Raw genomic sequence first — 20475 nt, forward strand, 5'->3', positions numbered from 1 at the left:
TTCCATACATCCAATTACTCATTACCATCCCGTCGCTTCGTGGCCGGTCTTTTATTCCCATTCACTTGGTCTTATAAACACTTTTAAAATTTAAAACTAAACACTGAATTATTGCGTATTAATACTTAATAGCATATTGTTATTATGTTTCTGTAAAAACTTACAACTCCCTGTGTTCCATTCATTTTAAGGTTGAAATCTTTTTCTACCTAATAACTCGCAACAAGTAAAGTGTCAACTCAGGCGTATCTTTTTAGTAGTCGTTGACAATTGTTTGTGACAGAGAACATAAGGCACTTTTGGAGCATAAGGGCAAGGGTTTAAGCCCACCTAGTAATCCCCTGTGCACGCCACTGCAGTTTTTAAACGTCTGGTCATTACTGATTAATGTGGTTTTGGATAGCTTGTATTAATTATTTTTAAAAAGTAATTGCTTAGTCTGCTTATGCCTAGCGCCACTACTGCTAAAAATAAATGTTTTGCTTGATAACATCTTAATTGAGTTAATTTAGTACACTGAACTCATTTTTTTATTTTAAACTTAAATTCAATGAACAAATTTTTATTATTAACTTGTTGCAATAAAGCAAAAAGCTTCAGATGACTAACATATTAAAACTTTTGTAATAGAATGTTACTTTATTTCAAAGTTTAATAAACGTTTTTGAAACTGATAGATAATTAATAGTGATAAAGTCCTTAGAATTTAAAACTTTGTTTTAATGTTTAAACACTTAGAGTATTTCAAAAATTTATATTTAATTGTTTTTTAATGAAGATTTTGTATTCTCCTAAACTGTGCTAAAGTAAGTTTATCGTAATGTGTTGATATAACATTGTCATCAGATTAACTTTTTGGAAATTCAAAAACTAAGTAAACATCGTAAAAATAACCTGTCATATCAAAAATCATAATATAAAGCTACAATTTTAAAAGTCCTGAAATTCATACAACAATACATGTTTAAATTTAAGTTTATTCGTAACATTTTATATTATTTTTTCATTTCTTCCTTTTATTAAACATCCTCCTCCCTCCTTATTGTCACAATCTAATTGCGAAATTTATGTAGAATGGTCCGTCTAGTTACAAAATAGAAACACAAGTAGAATACCATAAAAAAAACAAAAAAAAACATTAAACTAAATCACTTCTTTCCACAGAAAACTTCATAAATCGCTTATCAAAACCTTACTTCAAAACATAGTCTAGGAGTCTAAGCCAAATATTACTTCCAATTTCAAGCTTTCGGACTGGTTATTCTAGGTAAAAGTAGTATAATTGTCTACATTTTAAGATAGTGTGGAATATTGTTTAGAGAAGTTCTAACAGGTAAGTTAGTACTATAATAAAATAAGATCTGCAGGATTTAACTCGCCGTCACTGTGCTGATTAAGAAAGAAATATGTGAAGATTATAAAGGTATGACTGGACAAAGTTAAATTAAAGAGACTTTGAACAAGAAGAACTATAGATTACAGCAGGAGCAGCACTGTGGTCAAGGACTTTAGTACGTAAGTTATATAACAAACTAAATTCTAAGTCAATTTTTTCCTTTAAACCATAATGTTCGATATATAGGCCTGTTATGGCCTGTTGGATAGGACTTCGATTCACAATCTGCGGGTCGCGGGACCCGCAAGCTATCACTGAGTGTACTTGCTCTTTCAGCAGCTGGGGCGTTATAATGTGATGGTCAATTACACTTTTCGTTAGTAAAGAGTAACCAAGAGTTGGTGGTGCCTTTCCCTTTGCACGATATTCAACACTTTGTTTTTTGTAAAGCGCAAAGATACACAATGGACTATTTGTCCTGTGCCTACCGCGGTTATGGAAACACGTTTTTTTAGCGTTATAGACTCATGGATACTTTAATCCTAATACATTGTGCTTATAAAATCACAAGTAACTAGAAGTTTCCACTTAAAGGGTTCGACAACATTAGGAAGAGTTTGGGCAAAATGGATCCTCAACAGTTTCATAAATGATGTCATACATGACTATCTAAGTTAGCAGAATAACCAAAAGTATTAAATTCGTAAGCTATCTGTTTCTGTAGCATTCCGTTATATCTACAGCATGAATTGTGTGTGAAGAAAAACACAGTTTGTTCTTAGAGTTTAATCGCACTTAAAGTATCGATGTATTTCTAATCCATTATATCGTTTACGGAAGTTTCTCATGTTGTAAATTGTGTGACCTTTTTGTAAATCAAGCCATATTGTTTTTACCACAACATGTTAAAACACCTATCAGATTACGTTGTAGCTGGTCTGCAGTTTTCATAAAAATGTCCTGTTCTTACATAGTGAGGTTATTTACCCCACATACAACTGTCTTCTTTTATAAACCATGGATAAAATCTATACGGCTCAGCCTATTGTCGGACAATACAGAAAGATGTGAAAACACTGAAAAGTGATCTCAACAGTTATTGTTTACTGCAGTTGGGAAATAAGGTCATTAGATCTTAGTCTACTTTCTACTTTCCAATATCCACTGTTCAAGATCAAGGTTGAAAATAGTATAAAGCAAGACAGATTTAAGTATAACATACATTTTTGGTAGATGACTAGCATTCTGTTGCTCGAAGTTATTCAACTTCATCCCATTCTCATAAAAGTAGGCTGGTCAATGTTATGTCACACCAAATTTGTTTGTTCTAAGTAAATAAATTCACAAGATACGTTTCTATATTCTACAAGATGATGACTTAAGCTTTTACACTATTCTTTATAACCTTTTCCCTTTCGAAGTATATATTCCTGTAAATGAATTGACGAGTGTTCTTGATTCTAAAGGTTAAATTAATTTCAGGAAACTTATTATTTTTCTCTGGTTAATGAACTTCGTTCTGTCTTGTATCTTCTAAATTATTGTCTTAATTACGTTATTTAAATATCTTACAATAACTTTAGAGGTTTGGTTTTTAGAATTAGCAGTTTTTGTAAATGAAAGCTTGCTTTATAATGTCATTCTCACTTTTTACACAAGATCTTGTTTCATAACATTGCACTCACTATCCATTTCTTCCTGCATTACTAAATAGTTCAATGTATTCAGGAGCTGACAGAATTACGATATATATATAATTCTATAAAAAAATCTATATTATGGATGAGCTTTTTTGTGAGTTAGTGTAACAAGATCATAACTTCTTTGATCAAAACCCACAACTGAAGCATGTGCATAAGAAAAAAAATATCAATTAATTTCAGATTGTCGCAACATTATTCAATTTAAAGTACGTTTATTTTGTCCAGTTTATTATTTGTCTGTACTCATGTGCGGGTATTTTTGCTAGCGTAAAAATATTATTTGGCATTGCTGACATGCTGTCATTTTAAAAATATAATGCTCTTTCATATACTTGTTTAGTGTTTTATGAACTCAGTACTTCAGTGCCTTAGTCATACCAAGTGTTTATTGGATTACTGTCTTCGGGATAACTACACCATAGATATAAACACCTCGATCAGCAGTATGAAAGGAGTTCTAATGAAATGTAAGTTTGTTTTCTTTCTTTAACTCGCATATTATGCTTAATTAACTGATATCAAATTTAATCTTTAGTTCACTTGTCACAGTGTAGTTTTTATAATTTTATATATTTTTTTTTCTACTGCCATGCATCATCACTTTAACCACTCCCCTTTAAATCACTTTTGCATTTTGTGACAATCTAAAATTTGTTCTACTTATATCATTTTCTTCTATTGTTGATAAGTAAAAAAAGTTTCACTTTAATAAAACGTAAATTATATATATGTTATATACATTCGTTAATCGTATATGATTTATTTTTTGGATATAATTTCATACGAAGTTTCCGTAACATAATGCTCAAACATTACTTCTCTTCTGAATATTTAGCGGTGTACTACTTATCGAATAACATATAACATGATCCATAACTAGCTTGAATCAAGTAGAGTTAAGACTGTCCTTACAAAAGAGAACCATTCATCTCCGAAAAACATTACGATTAAACTGGCATATGATGATGACAAAACCTTGTACATTTGCTGTTATGTTAAACTCATACTAAAGTTTTTCTTCATTACCCATTCAAGCCGTCTCCAGCCATTATATATTTTGGAACTTTTAACAAAATAATTAGAAATACTGAAGTTGATGAAAGCTCACAAACCAGAAGTTAACACTTTATAGAATATGTGTGTGAGACTTGTTGGCGATACATTTCAATATTAAACAAAGCACACAGTCTACTTGTTTTAAAACAAGTCAAACATATATATACAAATGTTCGTCTCACTGTATATGATCACACATGTATCCAGAGCTTTAAATAATTGTCTCTTTTCATCAAAGTCTACACAGGCTGGTTTAATTACTTTAGAACACAATTGAAAAGACGAAATATTCTTCTATGCACTGTTACTACAATACAATTTGTGATCATTTCCCTTTAAAAATCACCCCTATAGGCTCTTTATGGCTACACTCACAAGCAACAGCAGCTGGAGCTACATACAAAGATGGTGCTTGCAAGAAAATAGAATAAAGTTACTGTCAAAATGGATGTTGCTGCCAAAAGAAACAAAATACAAACAATTCGTCAAATTCATCACAAGGTGGAAGTGTTACCACCATGATTAAACAGTGCCTGATTGATAGTCATCTCAAGTTAACAAACGGGTCAACAGTGTCGGCAGTGAATCGAACATGTGACAAACATCAAGAGGTGCCAACAAACCACAATATGCTGGTTGGGGAAGGCTATGTCGGAGACAAAAACGTGAAAGTCCTATGAGACACTGGGTGTAGCAGTGCAGAAGTGAGAACCAGGCTACTATCTGATGACCAGATGACATGCAAGGTACATCTGTGTGTGCTGATTGATGGGAAAGTGAGAAAGTTTCCTATAGCAAGAATACGGTGGACATTTCATACTATGTGGTAGTCCTAGAGGCCATGTGTATAAAGGCATCAATCTACATTTTGGTAATTGGCAATATGCCAGGAAGTAGACGTTTGGAGGAACTAGACAGAAAGGAGAATGATGAGGCATCTGCAGTTACCACAAGAGCTCAAGAAAAGAAAAGCAAGTAAGACATCAAGTTCCTGCAAGTGTCGAAAGGTGACATCGCAAATGTAGGTTTATGGGAATTAAAGGAAGCATAGAAGAAAGACCCTTCGCTACAGAAACTTTGGGACAGTGCCTGGAAAAAAGTCGAACACAAGAATGGGTGAGATGCCTCTCATGGAAGAACCATTCACCAGAGAAGCTATGGACTTGATCAGACCACTAGCATCTGTATCTGATATAGGTAATTAGTACATGAGACAGTAGTCGACTATGCAACATTACTGAAGAAAGAGACAGAGCGAGTAGCAGAAGCCCTCCTGGAAGTGTTCTGCAAAGTAGCCAAAAGTCTTCATTGACACAAGGTCCCAGTTTACCTCAGAAATGATGCATGATGTGTGCAGACTTATCAACACTAGGCAACTCTTTACCACCGCATACAACCCCAGATGTAATGGACTTTGTGATAGAGTCACTGGAGTCTTAAAGAGCATACTGAAGAATATGTGCCAAGAAAGACCACGTGACTGTGATAGGTTCTTGCAGGCAGTATTATTTGCTTACTGAGAAGTCCCACAAGTGAGTACAGGATTTTTACTCTTTGAGTTACTGTACAGAAGAACAGTACGAGGTCCGATGCAGATATTGAAAGAATTGCGGACAGAAGAAGAAGAGTCAGAACTAAGGAACACATATCAGTACATGCTAGACTTCAGAAACCGACTGGAGGAGACTTACCAATTTGCTCAATAACGTTTGTATGCAACTCAAGGCAGTCAGAAGCACCTCTATGACAATAAGGCCACGGATCAATGTTTCAGGGTCGGACATAAGGTCTTGGTTCTGCTACCCACAGGCAATAAACTCACCCTGCAGTGGAAATGACCTTTTGAAGTACAGGAAGTGGTCAACAGAATGAACTATAAGGTGAAAGTGGACGGGAAGACCAATATATACCACACTAATCTGTTGAATAGGTACTTCAAGAAGGAAGAAGACCTAACAGGTGCAGCTGTTGAGCCACAGATGGACACTGCAAGTATGGCTATCATTGAAGCAGAACCAGAAGATGGTGGCTTTTCGTAGAACATACTAGAACTAAGACCACTGGGTGGAGATGAAACAGACAAAGACGTCAACATCAGTGAAAACTGACTGTCAAGCAGAAGAAAGAGCTACAATATCTACTGTTCCGGTATGCAGATGTCTTCACAGATAGACCAGGCTAGACATATCGATACCACGACCAAGGATTCAATCAAAGTGAAACTCTGCCAGTTGCCCTATACTTTGTGAGACATGATCAAGCAAGAAGTCGAGAATGCTAGAAGCTGGAATCATTGAGCTTTTGAACTTAGCTTACTGTTCACCAGTGATAATCGTGAAGAAAGGGGATGGCTCAAACTGCTTGTGCATATATTTCCAGAAGCTCAACTTCGTGACGAAGTTCGACTCCGAACCTTTTGGCAACCCAGAGACTGTCATGACGAAACAAGACGGGACCAAGTTCTTTACCAAGATCGACGTCAGTAAAGGTTATTGGAAGATCCCAATGGAGACAGAATCTGAAGAGAAGACAGCCTTTGTGATATCAGACAGATCCTATCAGTTCAAGAGAGCGCTGTTTGTGTTAGTCAACTCGGCAGCAACATTCAACCACATGATGAGGAAGATGTTGCACAAAACCACCAACATCGAGCATTATGTGAACGACATTCTGTCACCCAGCCAGATGGGAAGAAACCGAGAGAGTTGTTTGGGTGAATGGGAGTAGAAGATATGACCATTTAAGTGCTACCTCAGTTGTTTTGTGCTGGACTTCATTGGACAAAAGGTGGGCGACCAACAGATAGCCATGGAAGAAAGTAACCTAACCCACATACAAGATACACCAGCTTTGATGACCAAGCAGCAAATCAGATCCTTCATGGGGTTAGTAGGATGGCTATACTAACGGTCACGCAACCTATATATATATATATCCCGAATTACATTTTGTATGCATATTTATAGCTCGACAAAGAACTAGAACGTTCTACACACTACACGATATTATGAAGCAATAATACTCAATTAAAACAATGAGAAAAACTTAGAAGATTCTAGTAAAGTGATGGTAATATAATAATCAACAATTGACAACAATTGAACTACACAATGTATGAGTTGAAAACAGTTACATAAACAAACCTGTGATAAATTATCACTTCTTAAGATAACTAAATTTAACAATCACTCTATATTTATTATCTAAACCATAACATTCTCATAAAGGTAGCATATACCCTTTACACAGTGTTATCTAGGTTTAGGCCAATTTATCAGAAAAACATACTATACTTTTTCTATGAATATATATTGAAATAGGCACAGAGACATATTGTGGCACGTGTTGTATAACGTTACCGCTGTGGCTAATTGACATTCTTATAGTGGTTTTTAACTCATAACTTCAGATCTGTTTATGATATAAACTTCATAATTGGTATAAATATGATTATTAGTGTACGTATAGTGTGTATTGAATGACCTACTTAGGGCATGCTCGTTAGTTCCGTAATTTGACCTGGAATTAATTTACAGAATGTTTCTTAGTTCAGACTTATTCGTCACATCGTATAAAAGTCTGGACCCATTTTCAGGAGTATTCAGTCATGTTTATAGAAGTTATTAGAAACATAACACATTTCTTTTGTATTTGTATATTTTAATAATATGCAAGTCAGCCACAGTGGTAATGTCTTTGTACCTATTTCAATATATTTTCATACAAAATTCATAGTATGAAAATGTCTTTTCTAATAAGAAAGGCCAAAACCTAGATACCACAATGTAAAGGGTATATGCTACCTTAAACTTCAAAAGCCGTGTGTATCTAACAGTGTCTTTGGTCTGCTGAATGTGGATTTGTAAGCTGATGCTCAAGTACAATGAAGGACCCGAGAAAGGTTTATCAAGATGTGTGATCCTAGGTTAATCTCGTCATCCTTCAGAAAAACGTTGCAATGGAAACTGTTGTGCTGACCAGTAGTTATAATCATAGCTATCAGACTGAACATGATGGATGATGGAGGAACTAGTTCCACATTTAACAGGGATCTGGAACATTATTCTTTTCAAGTGTGACTAAGCTCGATGCATAACCTTATCAATATTTTTCTTATTGTTATTTAATGCTTTAAATGTTGTATTTTAGCCATATTATGTCACATTTATGATATTTGGTTATGTTTTTAGCATTCTCCAGTCTACTTCAGTCCATGTGGAAAACTAGTAACTTTGACACTGCTGTTAGTCCACAACAGTTTCATAGTCAGATTCAAAGATTTGCTCCACGTTTCACTGGTTATCGGTAAGCTTTATTCTATAGAAACAGTCAGATTCAGATATTTGATCCAACATTCAATGGTTAATGGTAAGCTTTATTTCATAACCACAGTCATATTTAAAGATTCGCTTTACTGGTTATTGGTAAGATTTCTTCTATAAAAATATACTTAAGTATAGAAACACGATCTAGAGCACTTAGTACTGTTTGATTACGTAAATTAGTCTATTTAAATACTTAAATAAGAATTCTATGTAGGAATGTTAAAATAAACTTTTTATGTTATTTAAAACAAATTCAAGCTCATGAAGTACCATTGAGAATTTTATCTAACAATAACTATGAAGGCAATAATTCAATAATAAGAGTTTGTTAAAAGATAATAACCTCATGGTGCGTTACTCCTGTCTAAAGTAAATAAACTGTGGTAGTATATCATTTAGAAAAAAAAAGGATAGCACAATACGAAGGAGAAACCTTAGAGTTCATCAAGAAAACAGAAAATACACATGTTGAAGTATACTGTCAATAATGAGAAAGTGTAAAATTTTAAGAAACGATAGCATATAAATCAATGAAAGAAAGGTAGAGAGGGGACAAGGAGACGTGGTATATAACTGAATAACAGGAACAATAAAACGGGATAGGAAAAGTGATGCTGTTGGAAAGAAAATAAGAGAATAACCTGAATATGTAGTAGTTTATCACAGAATGATACACACACAAAATAGAAAACGTAACAATGATTTGTTGATAAAAAATGAAAAGAGCAATTTGGAGAATAGTAATGTGTAATGAAAAACTTCAAACCCAAAACTGAGATTATTAAAAAGATAGGTGAAAGAGATCTATGCTGAGAAGTGATAATATAACATGGAATAGAAGTTATGCTGTTAGAGAAAAAGAGAAGAACAACATAACGAAATTAATGAGAGAAACAGAAAGTGTGGTATGTAGTAGTGTATTGTTTAAAATAGGAATTTAACAAGATGGAAAAGTTTTAGTATTCTGTAACTGAAAATGTATTTTACATACAGTTTGTTAACGTTCAAACTGTTTAAGCATAACACTGAAGCTGGCTCGAATCAAATTGAAGCCCAAGCACGTTTTATTTCTGTATAATAATGATATTAGCTCTTGTTAACAAGCAGTTTAAAGCTTATACGGAACACGATTGCTGTACAAATTCTGCTGAAATTTGCTAGAATATAGGATTCATGTAGCGCTGTGTCGTTTTATATTTTAAAAACATTCTACCATATTCTTTTAGGATTTTCACATGTGATGAATAGCTCCTTTACTGAAGAAATAGTGAAATAATATAGTTAAAAGTATATCTACGTAACAAGAAACATAGAAACAGAATGCCAGCTTTACCAGTTTTTTCCTTTCCTTTTGAGAAAAATCAACATAATAATTTCTATTAGTCGGACATTAAGGACGCAAGTGTCATGTGCCTTATTCAGTTTTAATTCAACGGTAATAAATGTAGAGTGCCATCTTTTATGGTTGAGCTTTTCTTTTACCCTTTTTGTTCATTTTGTTCTTTTGCAAATAAATCTTTCAATCCTTTTCATTGCGGTGATATTTAATACGTATCTGTTGGTAAAAGTTTTACCTGTGAATACAATAGGTTGAGTTCTCAAGTTACATTTTGTTTTTGTTATTACTGGGTTTACCTGAACATGTTTCTTTGTCCCATTTGGCTCTTTGGTTACTTTAGAGTATATAACTCAAGATCATAGAAAGGTAGCTTCTAAGACCACGTGAAGAGAAAGTAGCAGAATTTGTGGTGGGGAAAAGGTCTAAAATTGAAGAAAACCTCCCAAAGGCCCTCTCTCGGATCAAAGGCTTTTGCCAGTCATAGTGTGAGCTACATAAACATTCTCAATTCATCCCCAGAACCAAGGAATTGAAGATGGATAGGGAAAACTCCAGTGCTGCAATTCGACTACTACTACTAGTTATCTCCAATATACATCACAATAAGGTTGCAGTGACGGAATGGATCACGATGATAATGACCAGTCTTTAAATGCCAAGACAAACTGTGGTTGTCTTTATGAGACTCCAAGATGTTTGTTAACTAGCTTAGGCATTGCTAGGCATTGTTTAGGTTCACCTGTTATCAGAGAGATAGAAAAAGATAATGTGCATATGGTTAGAAATGCCCACCAGGAAAAGCTATGTCACCATCAGGTGGATAAGCCAGCATTTCATTGCAATCCTATGAATCCTTTAAGATTTCAGGCCAGCAAGGCACTTTGAAGATATCCCGAGACTGCATCTCGCAACTGAAATTGACGCAAAGTACAATGATGATACACATATCTATGCACCATAGCTTCCTGCTGCTGGCCTTACTCGAAAAATTAACATTCGTTAATATGTTTGTTCTTCTGTTACTGGAATTGAAGAAGGTGAGGAGAGTCCCCCTTCCTCTAGCACTAACTGTATTAGCCAGAAACTAATAAAGATGATGATGATGGCAGCATTTACCTTCCAGAACTTAAGAGGGATGGCAAAGGAGGATTTTGACTACATAGTGCAAGGTTGTGTTGGATATCAATCATTGTAATGGTTAGTAGCCTATATGATAACCTTAGTCGAATTACAAATTAGCTGTTATTTTTCATATTTTCTTATTTAATGAATATTAATATTGCGTGATTGTATGCTTCCATCTTCAAGGAACTTCTGAGGACTGTATGTTGTGGCAGGACCTGGGATTTTATCTCGGGTGTTCTTGTTAAAAAGGATATTGTACTATCCAGTAAACACTGATTAGAGTTATGTAATTGTACAGGCTAATAACCATGCCTATGACGCTCTGTGCTATTTCTGAGATTGTCTGCCGGAATGGTTAGACTCGGGGACAGGAAATTTAAGCACCTGATGATAGTTCAGAGCTCATTGCCTAAGAGAACTTGGACCAGGAATAACTCCAAGATTGGGACATAGTAAATAGCATTTTATTCTGCAGATGTGACCTTGAAAAGAAGTGAGTGATCCTTATGGAAAAGTTCGAAGTTCAAAAGGAAAACTCGACCAGTAATCTAGAAAATCTAAGTAGATTGCATGGAAAGGCCTACCCACACGTGTCACCCTATGATCAAGATATGTTTTTCATTGACAAGTTCATAAAGAAGCTAATTAACAAACCTGTATGGTTCCACACATTGGTCTGGATAAAATGTTGTCTTTGAATAAACTGGTTTCAGTGGCAACATGGATTAAGGTGGATATATTGAACTATGTACTGGAGCAGAAGAAAAAGTTGAAATCAATGGCTACTAAAGTAGCTGATTTAGCTCCAAAACAACCTAAAGGTTTTTAATAACCACTCATGGTTCCTTATGGGACAACAGAGATTCCCAGGTCTAGTTTCCAAGGTTTCACTACCTTTTTCAGCAAGTGAAACCCTCAAGAAGATGCCTAGAGCATGAAAGACAGGACTCTGATTTAACTATGACTGGTGGATTTTGTATTCTTTAAGGCAGTTTCATATGATATCCAGGCCAATATTGTGGAAAATGTATAAGGACCAAAATAAATATTGGCAGGGGCTGCACCAGCTAGTTTAAACTAGTAGAACCTGAATTGGGTCTGGTCACTATCTCAGGCAGTTGTGCCAGTCAACTTGCACCCAGAAGAACAGTGACTAACTTGGTCTACTATGAGTTTGACATCATAAGATATTTACCTGTACTAATACATGGACATGAAGTTATAATTGACACTCTAGCTGCCAAGACCTTGTTTGTCTTACATTTGTATTAGGCACTCTGAGAAAAGTAATCACTTCAGCCAACTCACACAAATGTTGGTGAAAATGGTGAGAAAACTAGTTGTGAGAAAAGAGGCACATCTATGACTTTGTCTTGATATTATCTTCATTGAACTACAATTGTTATCCATGATCTTGGTTTCGATATTGCAATCATATGGATGTACCAACTGCAGAAATTAGCTACCAGTTTCACATTTTTGACAGGTGAGCTTCATTTATGGAATTATCAAAGATACAGGATGGTATTAATTGTGAAATTGTGTATGTGAACTGTATGCTAATAGCTTCTGAAATGCTGATCCTGTATGACAAAAAATAATTGCCAGAGTTATAGTATTTGTCTAGCACTATTACTTTTACTACTTGTATGATAGGCAGTTCATTGTTTGAATATATCATGCCTTACTGAAATAGATTATGAACTACAGAACATCTGAAAAGTATGAGTGTGTGTTGTGTAATGATGCTGCAATATTAAAACTTCATTACATCACATCATCTTGTGCAGGATGGAAATACAAATGTATTATTTTGCCAAACAATGAGAACATATCAATTCATTAAAGGTTCAGAATGTCGATGCTATGCAGTAGTCAAAGATATTGCAGCAGCAGTAATAATATACAAATGGCGAGAAGTGACTGACTGGGGTCTTTAGGAGTATCAACTGAAGGACCTGGACACAGCATTGTCATTAGTTGTCTTGTAACAAACTGGCGAGAGCAGTACTGTTGCTCGTAACATTTGACACTTGCATTGTCAACTATGAATATAGAGTTGTGTATTCTGTCTTTGTTGTGAACCACTGAAATACGGTGGCCAATTTGAGGTGCAACGAATTGTCCCAAGAGCTCTTAGACAGGAGATAATGTAGAAATTACACAGTGCAATGATTGGATGGAACCAGGAAATGTCATGCATTATTACAAACATATGGAAGCCATTTTTTCATGCTATAATCTCGCAAAGAGATTAAAAATAATACAGATATTGTGCTATTTAATATGCTTATAGGAAAAACTTACTACTAGAGGGAAACTCCAGCATAGAAATGCAGAAAACTGCACTACATAAAATTGGTTTTCTGCTTTACAACTAATAAAGATAATTACCATATGCTGGTCATTGTGGTTTTTTTTTAAAGCTTACCTGTTTGGAAATATTTAGTGCAGTCTGTCTATGACATGTTTAGTGAGTAATATATAACATGAATCAGAGTACCTGGAGAGATCCTTGGATAAAAAAAAAACAACTTTACAAATCAATTATTTCAAGGTTACGTGTGGTGAATACATGCATAATATTGGCTAAACAAGTGATACAGGCTGTGAAGTTTGTAAACCTTGAAAAAACCAACTGTGATGAGAACCTATCCCCATTTCATGATGGTATATTGTGCAACTGAACAATAATTAAATGGTAGTTCTCAGAATATCCTAGTGTTTGAATGATAAATATAGTTTTAGTAAATTTATATATGGCCCACGACTCAATGCAAATGCACTACAGTATCCACAGAAATATGTGGAGTGTTTGCAGTTTGCAAAAGAAGTTCAGCTTGAAAAATTAGACACATGTCAAAAGATATATTTTGAAAAACTGTAGTTCAATAAAAGTTCGAGCTTGGTATTTGGATGTGGCTATTCTACGTGCATACAGCGTAAACCAACTTGGTTTTGGTTGGATTGGTGGGTATTGAATATTCACACATAAATGTTACATGTCAAGAAGCTGAAGCGCTGTTGCACTGCTAAGTCTCTCTAAATTTGGCTGATCCAGGAATCAGGAATGGCTCAGCAGGTTGAATGTATTTAGAGGGTCAAAGACATTAGTTGATAATATGTTTCAGAGAAAAAAGGAAGCAGTAGTAGTGTATCCCGAGAAAACGATGTGGAAAAATGATAGTATGTCACCGAAATAAAGCGAACGAAACTATTGGCCAGTGATAGTTTGTTGTGAACACAAGGTAATGGGAAGTGATAATTAAATTAAATGGCTAGAAAATAGGAGAAGAAGTGAAGTGATTTTGGGAAAAGAAGAAGAGAAGAATTTGCAGAAGTAATAGTGTATCACTGATGAGGAAAGTGAGGGAAAGTGGTATTGTGTTGTTGAAATTCAGACAGAAAACTATGTGAAGGTGTGTACAGTGTATTATTGAATTGTGGGGATAGAAAATGGAAGCATATGTATATGGTGTAGTAAGAAGCAGAGTAATTGTAGGATATTACAGAATAAAAGGTGCAGAAGTTGTGGCAAACAGTAGTTTCTTGTTTGAAATAAGAATAAGTACAATGACTGAGATGGACAAATAACTATTCAAATGGCAGTGTGTTGTGTAAACATGAAGAGTGCTATGTAGAAGTGCCGTTGAAGTGACGTCATATGCAGTTCTGATTAGATTAACAGATGACGGACGTCACGCGATGCGCTAATCGGCTCTTGGAAAAACGTCACACAAGGGTAGAGTGGCGTAAGGATGACGTCACCCGCGGCGCTTATTAGCTGTTGAAGTGTCGTTACGAGCAGCGCTGATTAGCAGTGTCAGCTTACAAGGGCGTCCTTTGCCATGTTATATAAAAATCACGTGATAAGACCCGATTGTTGGCCATTGGTCAATGCAAGTCATGATTATCTCTCACATATCTTTCACGCGTGTTTCCGAAAAGAAACACATTAAAAAAACTTTAGTTATCATTATTTTCATTTTATAACTTAAGTTTTTTGTTTTTTGTTCATCTCTGTGAGTTACTCTGTATAAAATATTGTTCATTTACAGTTGAATGTGTAGTGTACTTCACCATGTTGTGAAAACATGATATAGACGTAGAATATTTTAGTTCATATAATTAAAGTGAATCAAGTTCTAGACGTGAATAGAACAAATGCCTTCAAATCTAGATCTTCCTGAATTCACGGAAATCTCTTTTACATGTTTTGAGGCCCTGAAAAGGATTACAAGTTAATGAGACGACGTTTTTCTTCTTCTGTCTCATCTCTATAAATCTCATAATCTTGTTCACATTTCATTTGTATTTGAACATTATCATGAGGATGGCAAAGTTGTGAAAGGGTGAAAATAAGTGCTAAGCTGGTAATATACATTCTTAACTTTGTTTCTACATGGCTTGTGGATTAGATTGTGTATATTCACATTTCTTACATATAGCTTTATGTTAGTTCCTTAAATGTTAAGCATATTCCCATACTCATTAGCTAAGTTCAGTTCCGATATATTATTCTGCATATATTGTTAGGTGGTAGGATGTTGCTGGTTGGTTGCCTTCCAACTGGTTACTAGTCCAAAATTATGGATTACAGTAGATAGACTTAGTAGCTCTGCCGTAAATACAATACTGTTCACGCTTACAGAGCAAACATTCTGTAAAACTATTATTTTGTAGGTGGACACCCAGTCTGGCTTTACATTTTTCTTAACAAATCGAGCTCTGATTCATTATTTAGATATGAAAATAGCAAAATGAAGTAGCAGTATGAGTTAATTTATCTATTCTTGGGATATGACGTTCCTGTGAAAAGTGATTGCGTCTATCCCAAAATATATTTTACGCATAATACCCAATGGCTGTGTTGTCTTTTATTTGTCTCAGTAGGCGGTCCCGTATTCATTTTCCTGTGATCTATCTATAATAGGTGAGTTTCATGCAGCTCCGCGTATTTTAACAGATATTGGATGCAAGATAACCAATGACTGCAACGAAAGATCGTTTCCTTTGACAGGAGATCTCATACAGTTGTGAGCACTGTCTCCACTGGAAATCATCAGCACCAGAAATGATTTAGACAAAGGTATGAAACCATAAGATACTTTTCTGTGCTGGAGGCTACTCACACAAGGTTGTTGATGAATTTCTAGAATGCTCATTGTATGTCATATCACGTTAAACCTTCATTTTCATTCCAGTCGCTCAACTATACACGAATAACATGTTGCTCAGCTTCAGTTGATTGTTAATTGCAGAAGGGATCATGTAATAGGTAGTGTTTAAGTAAGAGAAGCAACATTTTAATACGTTGGATTGTAATCTCACGTTAGTATGTTTTCGATCCTCGATAAAAGTATAATATTTTACTTCGTGATACGTAATGCTGCTCACACATTAATGAGATGGTTCCACTGACACTTTCCATTATCCATTTTTGACAATGCTTTGATAAGTTTTAGTACATAGATATTAAGGCATTTGTTAAAATGCACACCTCTGTTGTACGCAAAATTCAGATGTGTTGCAAAAGTATTTGTGCTAAAGATATATCTGTGAACTAATAACGTCAGTCTGACTCAGTTTCTGACAAGTCGAACGCAAGGTGATGTTCATGTAGCGAATAAAAAAAAATTTGCTCATTTGCACCTTGTATTTACATAACCTCTGGAACTTCTCACATAATATCTACAGTTTTTCAGTATATTTGTATCTGGTATTTACTCTCCTCTACCACGAACTGTGGCTAAATAGGCAATGCAGGATAAATGAATAGTTGAAAATAACACTGACATCAGATACATAGTACGATATTTAATAACACTTTGTAAAAGATTGCGGCATTTGGACTTTGATCCCCAGTCGTGTATTTAGGGTTAATAATGTACAGTTGCTTCACCATCCATTTGGATAGTATGCACTTATATGTGCCATTTTACACTTATCTCATCACAGGACACAACTAAGCTCTACAGAAGTCATCCATAAAAGTCTGTAATTATGTTTCTTGACTTATCAGTTTCCGTTATTGATTAGAATTTGGCATAGACAATAACATCCATGTATTTGTAAATCGTAGTTCGAATTGGATACAAAGGGTTGAATGCATTACATTAAAAGAATCTTGGAGCCTCACCATGTTGTTAGAGTGAATTTTGCCATGTCTGGTCATGCTCTTTCTAACGATTGTTTATGTTGACAATAACCCTGCAACATAGTTTCCATTGTAAGAGGCTCCTTTTTAAGACTGTCATGTCAAAAGCACATCACTACTCCATGTTTACTTTTCATAATCTATCCACTTCAAATGGGAAATGTATGTAATAGCCTTCTCCAACACAAAATATTCATATATTCAAATCATAAAGACGTGTTTCGATTGTGGATTTAAAATTTACAATATAGGGATATCCCTTTACTTAATGGCAATGGAAAGCAAAGGAATATGGATCAACTTGAAGAGGACCAGGATTATCCAGATAGAGACCATTCATGCATCCCAGTCAATAGTGTGGAATATAATAAAGAAAGATCTCTATATGGGAAACGAGACCAATAGGGCATGGGTTCCCCCACTCAACCATCGCATACCTCATGCATCTGTAGAATAAAATGGAAATTCATGCTATTCCACATGAAGACGTACCAGTAAAGGTGACAGATGCAACACCTATAAATTTCTGTGGGATCGAACTATTGAAATTGGAACTAAAAAACTGTGATCCTCGTACACTAAATGGACCATGAAAACACTGAAAGAAAGAATAATATGCTTTGGACACAATGACTTTATGACAGAGCATTTTGCAAATGAAACTATGCTGTAAGGCTCTTGTCAAGATCCATAGTTAGAAGATAGAGCATGACCAAACACTTCTACATGGACTGTAGACGTGACTCCAAAATCATTTTAATATAAAATACTCTGGACAAAATACATCAATATTTCTCATAAGATGTATTTTCAGATTCAGCCTATTAGGTAAAAACGTGTCTTGAATAAATATATCTGAATGTAAGCAACCCATAATATTGATAATCTGACTGTCTTTTGTGTTTTTAAAATGATTTTTCAGAAGAATAGCATCACCATGTTTTAAGTCTATATGATTGCACGTTTTAGATGTATGTTTGAAACAGGCTAAAGCAGTTAAGTAAATTTTCTAAGCCTACTTACCATAGTCAAGTAACGTTTCTAGTTTCTATATAGGTTCTGTAAGAATAGAAGTTGTGCGAAAGTGTGTAAATTTTTTTATGTAGGTAAATGTCCACCTGTGAAAATAATTGTTGTAAGAGCAAATTGACAAGGAGGGACTTTTTCAACGTATTTCTTAACATCTTCGCCGTTATATTTTACTCTTTTATTTTATAGATATATATATTTTATGTACATTTCTCTTGACGAGTCCCTTGTTCATCGTGGTTTGTGCCAGTGGGAGAGAAAATAAGGTCTAGCTCTGACTTTTTACACCAAAAATATTTTTCAGCAGCAATAAATCTATGAGATAAAAATGTTGGGAGATAATTTTTCGGTTTATATTTTGTGTACTTCTGCTTGAATTGAGCTGCGGACACTTCCTTTTGCCATTATCGTATACATACTTTCACAAGTTCTCGTACTTCTTACTTTCTTCTTTGCCTCACTGTATCTTTTAACGGGGTTTCCTGAATAACGTGTTTAACTACATTCATATCACTGATAGTTTTCCCACAGTTTTAGCTCCTTGTTTTATATATGATATAGCCTATTGAAACGCATTTCCTATTACGGAACCTAGTCTTTGTCCATGTTGCCACTGTTTACTTTCAAAATATGGGAGGCCATATCCAACATGATGCATGTAATAATCATTTCTGGGGATTACTATAGTAAGGAGCTCTCATCAGTTACGAAAATGATGTGTTATTATTAATCATCCACTTTTAAAATATATAATTACACGTGTTGTCTTTTATATTGATTTCTATCTCTTAAAAGTGTATCAAATGAGGCAATAATGTGAATTTGTAAACGATCTGGTTATTACCTCACCGTGTTTACCTTTAACTGTATAATTCGTTATAAAGATACGCACAGTGCTGGGTTCCACATAAAGTGAATGTATGCTTGCATCTATATAAATAATGTATGATTCTTGGATTGGTTTGGTAGATTATACTAACTGCCATACTGCACTATATCTGCTAACACTGGGGTCAGATCCACAATGACCCCATCTAACGCAGTTGAATTTACTCTGTCTTTACTTTTGTGGTATTTAAAATCCGCATACCAAGTATTTCTTCTTTAGGGACTGTTGTTTTGATATTATTCATTTTTTTTTTACAATTCTTGTATATCAAAATAGTGTTGTCAAATATTCCCTTTACGGTTCTTTTATCTGGTGTTGTTATACTCATCGATCCTGGACAAACTTCGTCAGTGTATTATTTCAAAATAATCCATAGAACTGTTACTTGGTAGTGTAAAATCCAACTGATATATGGCGATTGAGGATCACAAATGTATGTCCAGTGTATTTATTAGGCATATGATACAAGCCCACCTGCCGTACCCAACTATTAAATTTGTTCGGATAACCTTTCCATTTCACCAAATACTCTTTGTTTTTACCATTTACATTTTATTTTGATATATCTTCTATAGAATACACGTTTTTTGGTGACTTTATAGCATTCTATGGTTCAAATTTGTAAAATGTTCCGTCTAATATATCTCCAAGAAAATGTTTTAACTTGTATATTGGTGGATTGTATTTAGTATATTAGTGTGAATTTTCATGCTTCGACGGTCCATCCAGGCATGTATTCTCTTTTAACCCTCTCCAGACGGGTCACTAGTCAAAGGCCATGTCATGGCGTTTGTTGACTCGCATTAAAAATTTTATTGAACTACTATTTCATGAATTTATGTCAATAAATTTGGTATCAAACTGTAGATTATAATTCAAATTTTAGTATTATACATTATTTAATTTCTTAATTTAAAAGTAAATATTAAAAAAAGTACAGTTAAATGTCGATTTTTGTGTGCCACGTGGTATGTTGAATGCAGAACTGGTTGAAATTAGATGTTTGTGATGTCAAAATACTAAGTCTATAGTTTCGTACGAATTAGGAACTCAAAGTACCGATATTGACAAGCTGGAATATAAAATAAGAACCTCATATCTTGTCTATTTACTGAGATGTCACTCATGTACTGAATCAAACACAGTGGCCCTGCTCACTTCTTTTCATTTTTGGAAACGGTCCCTTATATACACTTACTTCAATATGACATGTGAATAACCAATCGACAGCTCAGAATGTTCCCTTAGTGGCTTTTTCAGGATTTCAAGGAGTTAGGTTGTGCCATTAGTCCGCTCAAAATTTCATATTTTTTTAGATCGAAATACAGCTAAGTTACTAAGCTTGATAAATTATAATGGAATTCTATGGTATCGATATGGTAAGTTATGATTTTTGATTATTCATATTTTTGTTTTATATCCTCCAGGTGCGAAATTTTAAAAGGCTTAGTAACCTACGTCAAGCAGCAACCAAGTACAATTGTTGTAACTAGAAGAGATAATTGTTTGCTTTACT

General features: G+C 34.6%; 1 protein-coding gene across 2 annotated transcripts in view; it reads left to right on the forward strand.

Annotated features, from left to right (window-relative positions):
- Positions 1-20475, forward strand: part of LOC106466975 (ubiquitin carboxyl-terminal hydrolase 2-like) — a 64021-nt gene that overhangs the window by 32349 nt on the left and 11197 nt on the right. For both annotated transcript variants that reach the window (XM_022395059.1, XM_022395060.1), the window contains exons 3-4: positions 3380-3506; positions 8286-8400. In XM_022395059.1, the coding sequence (XP_022250767.1) occupies positions 3380-3506; positions 8286-8400 (242 nt within the window). The remainder of the gene's footprint in view (positions 1-3379; positions 3507-8285; positions 8401-20475) is intronic.

This window comes from Limulus polyphemus, unplaced genomic scaffold (genome assembly GCF_000517525.1).
Source record: "Limulus polyphemus unplaced genomic scaffold, Limulus_polyphemus-2.1.2 Scaffold2444, whole genome shotgun sequence".
Classification (NCBI taxonomy): Eukaryota; Metazoa; Arthropoda; class Merostomata; order Xiphosura; family Limulidae; genus Limulus; species Limulus polyphemus.